The following is a 13,736-nucleotide window of genomic DNA, read 5'->3' as shown; positions in this document are numbered from 1 at the left end:
TTCACAGTGACCATTTCTAACCTTTTCATTTGCAGGAAGCTCAGTCTCCGGCTTTTACAAAGTGCGTGCCATTGACTACTGGGGGAAGGCAGGCCTGTCCTCCGTTCCTGTGGAGTATGTTGAAGCTTTCAAGTGACTCTGAAGAGTGGTGCCTGGTTTGTTGACTGAGTGGTATATGCTCCCTGCAGATGACAACTCCCCAGAAAAGTAAACTCCTCCCAAGCTTAGGAGGGAGTATTGAAAGGACCTGATGAAGCAAGTTGGGAATGCAAGTTGGAAGCAACTGCCCCCGTTAACTCTTCAGAGCTCAAAGTCAGCATTATCAAACAGACACAACTAACAACCCAGCTTGTACAATTATAGGACTGGGATTTGTTTTTCTAACTAGGAATTATGGAAATAAATTTTTGTTATTCTCTATTTTACACTGAGCTAATGCCCAGGACAACCTAAGATTTACTAAGCCTTAATGTGCTGCAGGAGCTGTGTCATCTCTGTGCTGTATGAATGAGGATGGCAGCAAAGGCACAAGGAGGACCTGTCTGAGAGTGAATGGCCTGTTTCAGCTGCCTGGCTGCCTTGACATAACAGAGTGATGGAACGGCACAAAGCAACCGGACAGCCACATCCAGATCATGAAGTGAAGGGTCTCTTTTTCCCCACCATTTAATCATAGATGGTCCAGTGGATTATTTCAGAGCACTTTCCCTGTCTTCAGATGTATGAGGTTCTTCACCCTCTCACAGAGGGATTTCTATGCAGCTGTTTTTGCATTTGTGGCTGTTACTTGCATTCCAGAGCTATTCCCATCACACAAACAGAAGGAGACACAAGAAGCTCTAGTCTCCAGACCAGACTGCCTCTTACACTCTGTGCTTTTGTCCAAGTCACCTGCTTGCACTGTGGAGGCCTGTGTGGTTGTACAAGCCTGTCAGCCAACGCCTTTTAATGGTGAAGGCTCTAGCCCTCAAAACCTCTCTTTCTCTCCATTGCTATCACCTAGCCTAGCTTTCTATAGCCCTTCCGGTAACATCTCTCCCCAACATGCTTCCTTTCTAGAGTTTCATGCTTAGACTTTAAGGGAGCTGAGGCTTGGCTTTGGATGGCCAGGAAAGTTGAAATTCTAGTTAGTGCCTTTTGTGTTTTCATATTACACCCCAGCACATGCTTGCATTTAACTACTACCAGCTGGGAAACTAATCAAGAGCTGTTTGAGTTTCTATGTTTCTTGAAGCATGTGCACAAGTGTGTCACTGCCTCAGATGAGCTACAGAACACCTCTGGCTGTCCTTGCAAATGCCAAACACTTTATGTAACAGCAAAGTTCCCTGAAATTGCAGGGATGTTTTTTTATTCATCCCGCTTCACAACTGGCGCAGTTTGAACTGTGCCTTTAAAATGCTTGTAGAAGGAATGATAATGCCAGTGAAAACAGCTGGAGTGTTTTCCATAAGAGGAGCAACTTTGTCACATAAACAAGTCCCCTACTGCTCTCTTTGCTGACATCAGCCACCTAACCAGCATAACAACAAAGCCTGCATATTTGATGAAACATTCAGGTCACAGACAAAAAAAATAAGTTCACACAGTAGGAGAGAGCTAAACTACTTTGAATGGCTTCATATTTACAGCACAGAAAAGAAACATATAGAAAAAGTTGGTGTATGTCAGATGAAGCTTCATATCTCCTTACTTTCTAGTTACTTGTTCATGTGCTTATATTGAAAGTTAGCCTTAAAGATGCATCTGGTCTCAGAAATCAGATGAAATATTTCTTGCCTCACTGAAGTTTTACTAAGGAGTGATTGTCACATCCTAATCTGCCAACTCCTTACCTGTAAAGGTTTGTGTAGAACAGAAAAAGGACATCAGAGCCTAACTGATAACTTTCCCAGTTTCAGAAAAGAGTTAGTGAGAAATTCCACCTAGATGAAGATAGTAAAAGTTTATTTTAAAGTTGTTATAACTACATCTAAGTGATAAATCAGGAAATACAGCCAAATAAATGCAGCAGCTAAGACATACTGTTTTTCCAGTATGAAGAGGAACCACACAGAAAACAACCCTTAGAAATAATCAAGTATTGGTCTGTAAGAGATTTCAGTGCATCTGAAGTAGGGGACGATACGGAAGCTTGAGAGGACAGTTAACCCTGTTAGGATGTCATATTTGCGTAGTCTTCTGCTTCACAATCTTCCCACACTGGTTAGCAGAATGTAGTAGTAGTTTTCAAACCAAGGACCATGCACTACTTACAGAAATTTTATCTGCAAGGGCAGACCTAAGCATATTGTAGATGCAAATAAAAACTAGGCTCTTAGGATGCAGTCCAGCCACTTTGAAAATCTGTCAATAGCTCCCTCTTCTAGGGTTTCTACATTAAGCATGGGCCAAAGGGTGGACGCCACAGTGCTTTTTTCAGGTATTTTGCTGGCAATGGCAAATGTGCATGGAAAATAGAGCTGACCAAAAATGGTGCACTGGCTGTTCAGAAACGTGATTTGAATATTCAGCAATATTTATTTACGTTTTCTTTGCTGCTTTGGTATGAATTTACTACCTTAAGCAAAGAGCAAGTCTAAAAATCTTCAGCAGAAGAGAGAATTTGGTATTTCTAAACTGGAGATTGTTTCCAACCAACAACATATAGAAGTTTTGGGCCTCTCTGGTCTTTTTTGTAACATAAGGCCTACAAAATTTCCTACTTAGTACTTAAAACTTGAGTTTTCTATAACCATCTGTCAACTGATTCTGTCTCAGAGAGCTTTCAACATTGCTTGCTTAATCCTTCAACTCTACCATCTTCTCCTTTACTGGGGCAGCAATCAGCTCCCCCTCACACATTCAGCTTTTAGAAGTGCTGGATGTGCTTAGCAGTAAGTGGAAGTAACACGTGTTTGGTGGTTCTGTACAACCAGAACAAAAGCAAGATGGCAGAGCACTCAGGTGTGTCTCTTGCTGACCAACCAATACAAGTAACTCTAACTGCAACTGCAAAATTAGATTGTTTGTCTGCTTTTCAACAAGCAAAAGTTTTCGAGATTGTTTTGCAACTATTTGTTAAAATGAATACAAAGGGAAAACACTTTCGAAGGCATGTTTTATATTGTCTAGTTGGGTATATATTGGATGTGTTACCATGTTTTGTGCTACACAATAAGACCAGATTTAAATCTTTGACATACGTCCTGTAAAAACAGCATGTGATCATTGTGTTCTGGAGACTGCTCAGAACTCTTATGTCGACCACTTAATCATGTGAATTAAAGCCTCAGTTCTCAAGGTAGAAACGCCTGACTGGTGCAAGTGCCAGCCCTATATAGAAATGAAGCATGAAGGGAGTGTGACCATAAAAAGACTCAAGGCTGAAGTAGGACCTTAAATGCATAGATTGCCTCAGTTATCACAGCTTGGGACACTCTTCTTTAAGCCCAAAGGAAAACTGGTCTAACACAGCGTGATCTCAGGACTTGCAGCGTCCTTGCTGGGAGGAGGTGCACTAGCGTGTGCAGGACAAAATCCTTGCAGTGTCCCTCCTGCTGTTGCACAGTCATAGCCTTTCTGCCAGCACCAAAGGACCTTCTGAGGACAAAACAACAGCCCTTTTCATTCGTAAACAGCCTTTTCTTCTCTCTTGTTAGTAGAAATCTGTGCAGAATGGGAAGTATGACTTGGGACATATACACACGCTTACGACCAGGAATAATAGCCTGGCTCTTATCAGCCAGCTGAAACAGCAGACAGAAGTGCGTCTGCCTCTAGACATATCCTAAATATCATATATGGAATTCAGTGGAATGAGAGAAGTGTGGCTTGGAGCAGAATGCACTCATTGCTACCTACCCCACCTTACCTAGCCTTTAATGATCCCTGCAGTGAATGGAGAGGAATGAATCCGAGCTAGTTAGCTAGCTTTGGTCTGTTTATTAACTCATCAGATCAGATGTTGAGGGCCTGCATGTGGTCCTGATGGGAATGTGTTCTTCCAGTTCTTCCAAGGACAAGGCAGGTTCTTGGGGCACATGTAACTCTGTGGTGTGTTCTTCTAGAATCACCACTATCCTTCTGCATCTGTGGAGGCACAGTCTTGCATGACAGAGGAGGGATTTCACTGCCTAACTTATGGACTGACTATACCTAGCACAGTGAGGATGTGCTTGGTCCTGCATCTGGATCAGGCTTACTATAACTCCCATCTGCCTTGGCCAAACAGCTGCTATAACTGCAGACAATTAAAATCCCACTTCCCTAGGACTGGTAGTATTGGTCTGAATGTCTTGGCCAAAGGTCAGGCACCAGGGGCTGCTGTTGTCTAATTAGCTGTGATACAAGTCCTAAGTTCACAGAACTCCACCCCAATACTTCCTCACGGGAGAGGTGGACAAGTGGTGAACATTCAATCGATTCACCAACCTTGCACTTAGTCCAGCACAAAAGGCTAATACTCTTTCGACACTTGATAGTCTCAATCTGTGTGGTTTTCCTTTTGCATTGTGTGCTGCTCCTCTGCTTCTGTCCTTAGCTTTATGTGGTAGTTCAACATCTTGCTTCCCTTCAAGGTAGCTATTCTATACCAGAAGAGTGAGCAACACCTCTATCCCATAGTTTCTCTGCTAGCTGAGAGGCTTAGGAGCCCTGCCTGGAAAAAGCAAGCTTGAGAGACCTCCCAGCAACCTGAGGATAATGTATCTGGCCCTGGAGAAGTCTTTAGTTAGTGTTTTATATCCTCCTTCCAGCAGATACAGTGGATAGTCATTAGTTGCTGTAGATAAGATATTGCATGTTGCAGAAGCTGTTCAATGGTGTGGTGCTCTGAAGCTCTTCACTGAATATAAACCTTGTACCACATACCTTATGAAGGCCTCAAGAGCTGAGGCTGCCCAGCTTTGTATTCCCTGTGTCCTTGTGTTGCTGCCAAGCTGCAGGGTTCGGCATGGTGTTAGGTGTGTTCTGGTCTGGCAGTTTTATTCATAGGAAATACTCAGAGTAAATTTGATTGTACTACGAGTTGTGGAAACTCAAAAATGCTGACTCAGGTTACCCTTTTTCCACAAGGAGCTCTCTAGATGTTATTCTTTTGGTTCCCTCTATCTATTAAATTCTTAGCCACAAAACCTGCCAGTTTTTTATTTCAGTTCTACAGCTCTCAGATACTGGAGACTGGATTAGGAAGGCAGTGGGGAGTAAAATACAGTTTATGCCATTAGAAACACAAGTAGCTGCTCATTTAAAGCGATGGCCCAGTGTTGCTGAAAGGAACATTTTGTTATACTGCATTCTAGAGTCAGGGTCTAATTAGAAGTGCTCTTAGGGTATTCAGATGTACCATAAAAAACCCTAAGACATTACCAGGCAGCAAGGATCACTTGTCAGTCTCACTTCAGAGGTGATGATCAAGAGGATTTCTTCAGAATCTGGACAGAAATGTTGTTGGAAGAGGTATGGTGTATGTGAAGTCCCTCACCTGGGACCTCCACCTAGGTACCCTGTGCCCATGGGCCACAAGCCCACTTCAGCTCAGCTAAGCCCAGGCCCAGGCCCCTTGGGAGCCTCGTTGCCGGTAGCTCTGCCCCTAACCATCCTCCAGTCCTGCTTCTGGCTGGAGCCACATCACAGGCATTCCTTGGCACTGCCCCAAGCCCTACCCTGAGCCTCAATGCCCTCATGCACTGGGTGGGCTGCTGAGGTGAACCCCATAGCTGCTGTGTTGCTGTGTGCATGGTGCAGGGCAGGGACACTGCCTGGGCTGCACTGGGGCCACCGTTGGCTTCTGGCTCTCCTTCCAGAGAGGCAGCCCCACTCCTCCTGCTCCCCAGCAGCATGCAACAGAAAGCAGTTACACAGACAGGTTTTTAAAAAACATTTATTGACAAATGCCACTTGAAAATTCAGACACCAATACTGTATTGCACAGAGTTTACGAAATCCCCAATATTTTCATGTGTTTTTTGGAAAAACACACTAGAATTTATTTAATTAGCTGAGTGGCAACTTCAAGACCAAAGGGTCTGGTTTCTGTGCTTAAGGATAGAATCAGAAGAGTGCTTTTAGCAGGCCCCTGCAAAGAAAGAAAAAGAAACTTCAGTCCATGTAAGTAAATTTGCAAAGTGTTGTAAAGTCCTTTTTGTCTCAGGTGAAACTAGCTACCACATTGCTCGGGTACTGCTGATTCATAGTAAAGATTAGGATAAATTGTGTTATTCTGTGCCTGTCATCCCATCTTTTGCCAGTCCCAGATGGCCATGATTTTTTGGCCTGGCTTGGGCTTACCCAGGCAAGGCCTTGTGTGTGCAAATGGTGTGGGTGCTAAGCTGCCAACGAGAAGAGACATTCCCGCCTCCAGCATAGCCCTGGAAATTTATCTGCTCACATCAGGAACAGCAGACGAGCTAGATGAGCTTCCACAACTCCAGAAAAAAAGTGTCCTCAAAATAGGCTCTAGGCATGCTTTGTTTGCATGCATGTGGAGCAAGTGCTGACTTCCACCACCTGCAGACACAGCCAGAACGGCTGCTCACAGCCCCTAATCTCTGCTATTCCGACAGCCCAGGACACAAATTGTGGTGGAGCTAAGGAGAGCAAAGGTGCTCCTTCCTGCAGACAGCTTTCCCTCCTTTTTCTGGTGGACAGTGCACACACCTGAAGTAAGATGCTGTTATTTGGGTGGCCAAGCCAAACATGTCCAAGTCCAGAAACACCAGGCTGTTGCACCCCAACCTATCTATCTGCTAGTGAAACAAAGAGCTGATCTTCCTTTGGTAGTGTGCCAGCATCAGCACACAGGATTCCTACGGGGGGGGAAACTTAAGGCTGCAGAACAGGCTCTCTCCCTGCTATAGGCTTGGCTTTTAAAGCTATTTTCTTAATAGATACAGATATAAGGTTGCCAAACGAATATAACTTGGCTTGCTACGGTTCTGCTGCATTTACAGCAAATGCAGTCACCTCCCCTACAAGCTGCCCATGCAGCCATTTCAGCGAGTGTGCGGAGCAGCTCGAAGTACCTGACTGAAGCACAGGCTGGAACTGGCCAGACATGCAGATTTCCTCCTGCTTCTGGCGCACAATGCGCTGGATGGCGGGGGGCAGGCCACGGGGGTTGCGAGAGAAGATCAGGGAGTAGCCATCGTCACAGGAGCCGTCCTCCTTTAGGCTGCGGCAGGCATAGGTGATGGCATAGTTGTCGTAGTCGGTGTCAATCACCCAGTAGTTGTCCCCTGAAACACCAGAGCACATGTGTATCACCGTGGACAAAACAGACCAAAGGTGGCGTGGGCCATCCAGCAGAGAGAGGCCTCACTTTGGCACAGGGCAGGGGCAGCCTTCCCAAGCATCTAGAGCCACCCCCCGCCTCCAGCAGATCCCCGCATGGTGTGTCCCGCGTCCTTGTGGTTCCCCACCTTGCTTTGTTTGTTTTCACCCTTGGTTAATAGTGTTAGCACGACTAGGACTTCTCAGGTTTTCAGTGACAAAAATCTCTTATGTTTCTTGCCTGGGTGCACTCTGACCTCAACTGTTTTTTCCTGCTCATGTGCTGAAAACGCACAGATCCAGGCAGCAGTTAGCTACAGGCTAGCCCAGGGAGGAGGCAGAAGGAGTTCACTCACCACCGCTGGACAGGTAGCTTGCCAGGCCCTGGTATGTCATGTACATTTTTGCTGGAGTGGTTGGGTCCGGCACGGTGTACTGAGCGGCCATGTCAGCACAGATCACCCAGAACCTGCAAGGAGATTGGGGGGACTGAAGACAAAACTCACCAGCGGGGTGCACCCCACTGGGGACTGGGCAAGTACCAGGCCAGGCTCAGCGCAACAGCCTAGGGCATGTTGTTAATGCAAAGTCATTGTTTGTCATGAAGTACAGCGTTTTTGATCCCCATCAGTGCCAGTGCCTTGCTCCCACCTCCCCTGCCCTCTGCAGTGCCACCGTGATGTGTCTGGGGCCAGACTCTGACCCTCCTGCAGCCCAGCAGGCTTCCGACCAACCGTTTGTGCACAAGCAGACAGCCACCGAGCAGGATGATGGATGTTTTTTGACTCCCTGCTGGCAGCAGCTTGCAGAGTGAGCTGATCTGCTTTGGGGCTCCTTTGGGAACCTGGTGGAGGCTCTCTCCTTACCCAATCCTCCTTCTATCAGCACAGGGGTGCCTGTTACATACACAGAAACAAGTGCAGCCTCTCTGCTGTCCAAACCAGTCAAAAGCCTTCACACAGGCTATGAGGACCCTGTACCTTCCTGAAGAGCTGGTCTTCTTTATTTCCTCTAATGAATCTTTGCACTTGCTTGCTTGGAATATCACCCGTGCATGGTATGGCAAGTGTTACCTGGGTTTGTGAAACAATGGGAGGATCTTCATTTGCTTTCTAACAAGGGATGTGCTTCCTTTTCGCCCTGCCTTTAAAATAAATATCTGGCAGCCTTGAGATCCCACCTGGTCCCTGAAGAGTCCTTTCAGGAATCTTCCCACCCAAATATCAAATAGATGTTTCCCTGCCTCAAATATCCTGGAGTGCTGTGCTCATAAAATAAAACTAAGGTTTGCAGCCACATACTCTCCCATATTATACATGCAGTTAGGCAGTTTTTGGTAGTTAATGCAGAACAGAAGTAGTGATAGCCTGTTGGAGACTCCAGATTGTCTTTTCCATACCCAGAAAGCTATTTAATCCCTTTGCATGCTGTAATCCCTTATAGAAACTATGACTGACAAGCAAAACTCTTAAGCTTCCTTCCATCTGTCTGTTCAGGAATTGCAGAGGTATCCAAGAGTTAACTGAGTGTTTTCCTCAGAAGTCCATCCAAAACTGTGTTGAAAACTCTGCAAGAGCTATGCTCGCTCATGCTCATTTCCATCCCCTGAACCTCTCTGTGAAATCAAAGCTGTGGTGCACTTATCTACCTGCAGTATTTGCTAGCTCTTCTTTCAGACGCAATTTACTTACCTAACTACTCCATATTCAAGATTTAACTTTATAATTGAACTGGCAGTTATGCAGTAGTTTTGTGATGGACCCAGACCACAACCAGGGTGAGAACCAGCCCAGACTCAAAAGTGTAACCTCAAAAGTACAGACTTGACTGAGCTTTCCTTTTTGACAAAGATAACCTGGTCATGTTGTGCACTTATCCCCACCTCTCGTACCTCATGACAGCTGCTAGGGCTGAAAGTCAAGAAAGCTCACCCAAAAAGCTTCACTCGGCCCTTGGAAGATGCTGTCATTGTGCCATCTTCCTCAACGGTGTATTCAGCAGAGATGTTGTCCTGAAGGAAAAGGCCTTCTGGATCCTTCTTGGCCAGGGCATACCATTTCCCTGCATACTAAAGTGGAAGGTTATTACTACCTGGATTAACCACCATAGCAAGATTAGAGGGAAAAAAAAAAAAAAAAGCATTTCTGTAAACACTGTGCCCTTCTAACTACCCATTGCCTGGCCTATGGAGAAAGTCTGAGTTTGGGTAGGTATGTCCCACACAGGTCCTGCTATGTGGTGTGGTAAACCCTTGCCTCTGTGCCCCAAGGAATGGATCTAGCAGCTCTGCATTTCAATATCCACTTGTTCTATCACTTGAGACAAGCCTGTCACAGCAACCCAACTCTGAAAGCTTCTCCCACCCTGAAACACCTGCCGTGAATCAGGCCAGTTCTCTGTTCCCATTCAAACCCTGGCTTTTCTATGGAAGATGCCAACGATGACACCAAAATGCAGCCACAGAGGCATTAGCATCCTGCCTGAGCCACTTTGGTGGCTGCCAGGGGCCAAAGTTGATCTCTGACAGCTCAAACGGTCTACCCAGTGAAGCAGAAAATGTTATGTGCACTATGAAGAGGAAAAGATGTGCTGGGGAGACCAGCAGCTGGGAGGGAATGAAGTGAGATTAAGAAGAAAATTCCCAGGGAAAAAAAAAAAATGGTTCCCTGAAAATGTAAAAGCAATATCTAGTAAAATGAAAAGAATATATAAATAGGTTAGTGACAGGCATGAGCTAATATTATCAGTATTCTACTAATATTATCAGTAGAAATTCTGGGGAAAGCAGAAATTAACTGTGTTAAGTTTGACTGTCCAGTAAAGGTACCGAAATCTGTTTGGCAAGTTACATGCTGAGGTCTGAAACAGCATGCGTAATTCCTAAATACAAGGCCCTCAGAAGAACTTAATTTTTAAAAAACCCTCTCCAGATGTGCTTGTTTCCAGCAACACCAATTTTATGCAGAGCAAAGGCTGCAGCTGGAAGTGTTGCTGGTAGGGGTCCAGCAACACGGGCACTGGCACAGCTGTCTGGTCCTGTCCTGCACCAGGTTAGCCCATACTTCCTCCTCGGAGACAGGCAAATTAAGTGCTGTGTTTAAAACAAAAGTCCTGTGCACAGGATATCCATCCAGCCAAATTTTCAGCTTGCTGCGACTCCCAGGGATGGCCTGCAGTGGACGCAAGTCCCCCAGGGTACCCGTTTGGGCTTTGTCTCTGATAGGGATCTAAACTGTTTCATCTCTGTGACTGCTCAAAACCAAGATCTCTACTGAATTTCAGCTAGCAGAAGATTATGTCTAATCGTGTGACAACCCTGACCTGTGAGGGCAGTTTTACCACAGTGCTCAGGAGGTAAAGTAGTAGCAAGATGAGCAAACTGTAGAAGCAACGTTTGAGACACAGCATGCGAAAAGTTAACTTGGTGAGGAACCCCTTTAGATAAACATAACCCATGACTTGGAAAACCAGTTCATATAGTGAAGTTTCTTTACATATAGTCTATCTACCAGATGAAGTAACCATAATTACCCTTTTTGGATCAAAATTGTCCTTCACAGAGAAAGACTCCACTGCGCAGGTCTGAGCTAGGCTATATTCGATAGTGGAGAGGATCGATGCCAGGAAAACATACTGTGCGTATTTCATTCTGCAAGACAAAAGCAAACATGCAGAGCTTTATTTCATGCAGTAAATGTGGATAGTTAACGCTGTACCTACAGATACATTCTCCTCATTATAAAACTGGTTTTGTTCCACACTGAATAGAGTACTACCTTTTGCCCTGAGAATCTTGGTCATTGTGGAGCCTGACTCCAGACAAATCTGAGCTTTGGTGGCAATTACTTTGCAAGAAAATTTTGCTTGACGGTAGTAGCACAGCAGATTATGACATTTTTACATTATAAATCAAGCCAGACACTGGGTAAGGTTGTTAAGAATTGAAAGAAATTTGAAATTTGTTGATTTTTTACATTGACAACAATGATAATGTTTTGATGTGTTCTGGCATAGCATAGCATAGCATAGGTTGGAAGGATGCTATTTCATAGTGAGTGCCCACGTCACTGAGAAACTAGCAAAGCTGTGTTGTTTATGATCAGCTCTTGTCACTACATCAGGCTTCTCCTAGCAAAATACATCTTAGTGTTATTTACCCTTACACTATTTTCCCTACAAACATAACAAATAATACTCAGTTTCTGGAGGCTTGATCTGCCATTGCAGCGCAGCCACCAGATGGCCATGGTTGTATTCACATCCCAGGGTATTCCATTTTCATCCATACCCCAGCATATTTTTTTCCCAGCGTTTGGGAAGAAAGAGCATACACACTCTTGCAGAGTACTTGACCCTGAATACCTGTTCTGATGCAAAAATAAAACACAGTCACCTGAATCTTGCGTTCAACATCCAAGCTGAACTACCAACTCAGGAATTCCAAACACCCAAGCAGCTACCCTGTTCCCAGCTGCTGCTACATGAACTACACTTTCCTACTGCAAGAGATGCTAATCTGGCCCACTTCTGCTGAAGAGAGACGTACCTGTCGGGTAGAGGTGCTGGAGATCCCCGAGACTACTCTGCACCAGTCTTTGGGCTGCAGTCAGCAGGAGAGTTTTGTGTCAATTGCCCTCCAGCTGCCTTTAAATAATTAATCTGCAAAGTCACTAATTGGTTATTTTTGCTCGTGTGCCTGAATAAAACGCTTAATCTGGATAATCCATTATGTAAAAACCAACTGTAATCCTCACACTGGTGGGTCTGACTGCTATACTAATACAAACACAGCTTTTACATAATGGAAAAAGCTGCCCAGAAAGCTAATAACTTTGCTGATGTGATTGTACCACACCTTTGTCTCATTGAAGTCTTTCTGCTTCTTACACGTGTTGGGAGAATAAGCACAGAGCACTAATCGGAAACTCATGGACCATACATGCCCATCTGCATAGGCATGTGTTCATTTTTAACTGCTTCCATGGGACAGATAGATCATTATCACTTCCAATATCTGCATCATCAAACGAAGATGATCCCTGCTAGACAGATATTATGCATTATCTGCTGAAAACAGACAAAAACAAACAAACAAACAAAAACACAAGAAGTCCAAAAATAAAGACTTTTGCCTTCATATTCATATCAAAATCTTGGAATGCCCAGTACATCTATACAGTGAAACATCTTTACACACATTCTTCCCAACTTGCCAACATTTCCAGTTACATAAATGACATAACTGTTACAGCCCTCTCCTTCCCATGATGCTCTTCCTGGGTGCTTTCCATGGGAGTGCAATAAGGAACAAAAGGAAAAATAAAATAAAAGAAAGAAAGAATGCAGAAATGGCTAGGCTAGGAAAAAAAAAAGTATTAGTAAACACTGCCTGCCATTCTTTCAATTTCCCAAACTCATCAAAACATTTCCCCAACTGCACAGGCTCTCCACGTGCTCTTCCAACCCAGGAACACCTGGATGGAGATTGAAGACTTCAGACACTCACTCAGGAGTTGCCATCACTGGTGGCTACTTCTCCCACTGGGCTGATGGGTGCCACGAAGCCTTGGACATCCTCACTAGGGGTGACTGTAGTTGCTATGGACTAAGCCCTGGGAGTTCTGAATCTCTTGGTACTGTTCAGCAGTCTGGACACTGATAGTAAGGGTAAAGCTTTCTGGGTGTGTTGGTCTTGTTGCAGAGATTGCTTGCAGTTGCTTGCCCAGAACCCTTTGGCTGGTGTGTACTAGCAAAGACAGTGCCAGCTTGCTGCCAAGGGAAACTTTGTTTTGGCCTTTGTGCAGCTTCCACTTACATGTTAGATGGAGACGATACTTTGCATCTGCAGTCTGGTGGAATGACTGAGTGTGCCTTGTTTTTCCAAGTGAGCAGAATGAAATTGTCTTTCAGTGTCTGCTTTGCAAGCAGACCCTTCACAAGCCCGTCCTACATAGAAAAGCAGAAGCTTGCTTTTTGTTTTTGTTAAAAACAAAAGACTGGATTAAACAAAAATTGGCTTTGGAGCCAATCATAGCCAGTGATGTGGTAGGGAAAAAAAGCAGAGGAGTACTCCATGGCTAGGAGTACACCTGGGCCCTTGGGTGGTGAAGACCTTGTGCAGAAGCACTTGGTGGGACATCACCTTCACATCTCCAAACACCACCACCTGGTCTGTACTTGATCCCTGCCCCAGATATGCACACACAGGGTATTGGCAGCTGCCAATAAAATGTCTGCGGGAGCTACTAAAATACTGTTTGCAGAATTTCCTGTCGTTACAGGCAATTGCCCTTCCCACAAAATGGTGACAAAGGTATTGTCTCCTGAAAATGAGATTGGGAGGCCGTGTGGTGAGCTGGGAAGCAGAACACGGCGGTGCTGAAAGTGTTGTGGCCTCAAAGGCATCCTGGGCAAGTTCACAGGGGAGTGACCCTCTAGAGACTGGTGGGTACCTAAAACCTGATCCTGGGTGAGGAGCAGGACAG

At 45.0% G+C, this 13,736-nt stretch overlaps 3 protein-coding genes across 10 annotated transcripts in view; 1 reads left to right on the top strand and 2 right to left on the bottom strand.

Moving 5' to 3' along the window:
• SLC26A1 (solute carrier family 26 member 1) overlaps window positions 1-155 on the bottom strand; it is a 38,463-nt gene extending 38,308 nt beyond the window's left edge. For both annotated transcript variants that reach the window (XM_013188293.3, XM_013188294.3), the window contains exon 1: window positions 22-155. The gene's annotated coding sequence lies outside the window, so the exon portion shown is untranslated. The remainder of the gene's footprint in view (window positions 1-21) is intronic.
• Window positions 1-3,316, top strand: part of IDUA (alpha-L-iduronidase) — a 53,358-nt gene extending 50,042 nt beyond the window's left edge. For all 7 annotated transcript variants that reach the window (XM_048051015.2, XM_013188295.3, XM_013188298.3 and 4 more), the window contains one exon: window positions 36-3,316. In XM_048051015.2, the coding sequence (XP_047906972.1) occupies window positions 36-136 (101 nt within the window). In that variant the 3' untranslated portion in view covers window positions 137-3,316. The remainder of the gene's footprint in view (window positions 1-35) is intronic.
• A 2,545-nt stretch (window positions 3,317-5,861) lies between these two features.
• LOC106040441 (purpurin) lies at window positions 5,862-12,090 on the bottom strand. Its single transcript, XM_013188303.3, has 6 exons — window positions 11,798-12,090; window positions 10,783-10,900; window positions 9,183-9,319; window positions 7,608-7,720; window positions 7,005-7,217; window positions 5,862-6,058 (listed from the first exon to the last, which is right to left on the bottom strand). Exons 2-6 carry the CDS (start codon window positions 10,897-10,899, stop codon window positions 6,048-6,050), a joined length of 591 nt encoding a protein of 196 aa, XP_013043757.1. The 5' UTR covers window position 10,900; window positions 11,798-12,090; the 3' UTR covers window positions 5,862-6,047.
• Window positions 12,091-13,736: the final 1,646 nt, after the last annotated feature.

This window comes from Anser cygnoides, chromosome Z, assembly GCF_040182565.1.
Source record: "Anser cygnoides isolate HZ-2024a breed goose chromosome Z, Taihu_goose_T2T_genome, whole genome shotgun sequence".
NCBI classification, from domain to species: Eukaryota; Metazoa; Chordata; class Aves; order Anseriformes; family Anatidae; genus Anser; species Anser cygnoides.
Note: the sequence above shows the minus strand (reverse complement) of the source record. Positions and strands in the feature narration are given on the sequence as shown.

Bases quoted from the DNA above. Each gene is read 5' to 3' on its own strand.
- LOC106040441 (XM_013188303.3), bottom strand. From the start codon at position 10,899: ATGAAATACGCACAGTATGTTTTCCTGGCATCGATCCTCTCCACTATC. The intron at 7,721-9,182 runs GTGAGCTTTCTT...ATCTCCTTGCAG, and splicing joins GGCCGAGTGAAGCTTTTTGG to GTTCTGGGTGATCTGTGCTG. The intron at 7,218-7,607 runs GTGAGTGAACTC...CTGGTGTTTCAG, and splicing joins AAGCTACCTGTCCAGCGGTG to GGGACAACTACTGGGTGATT.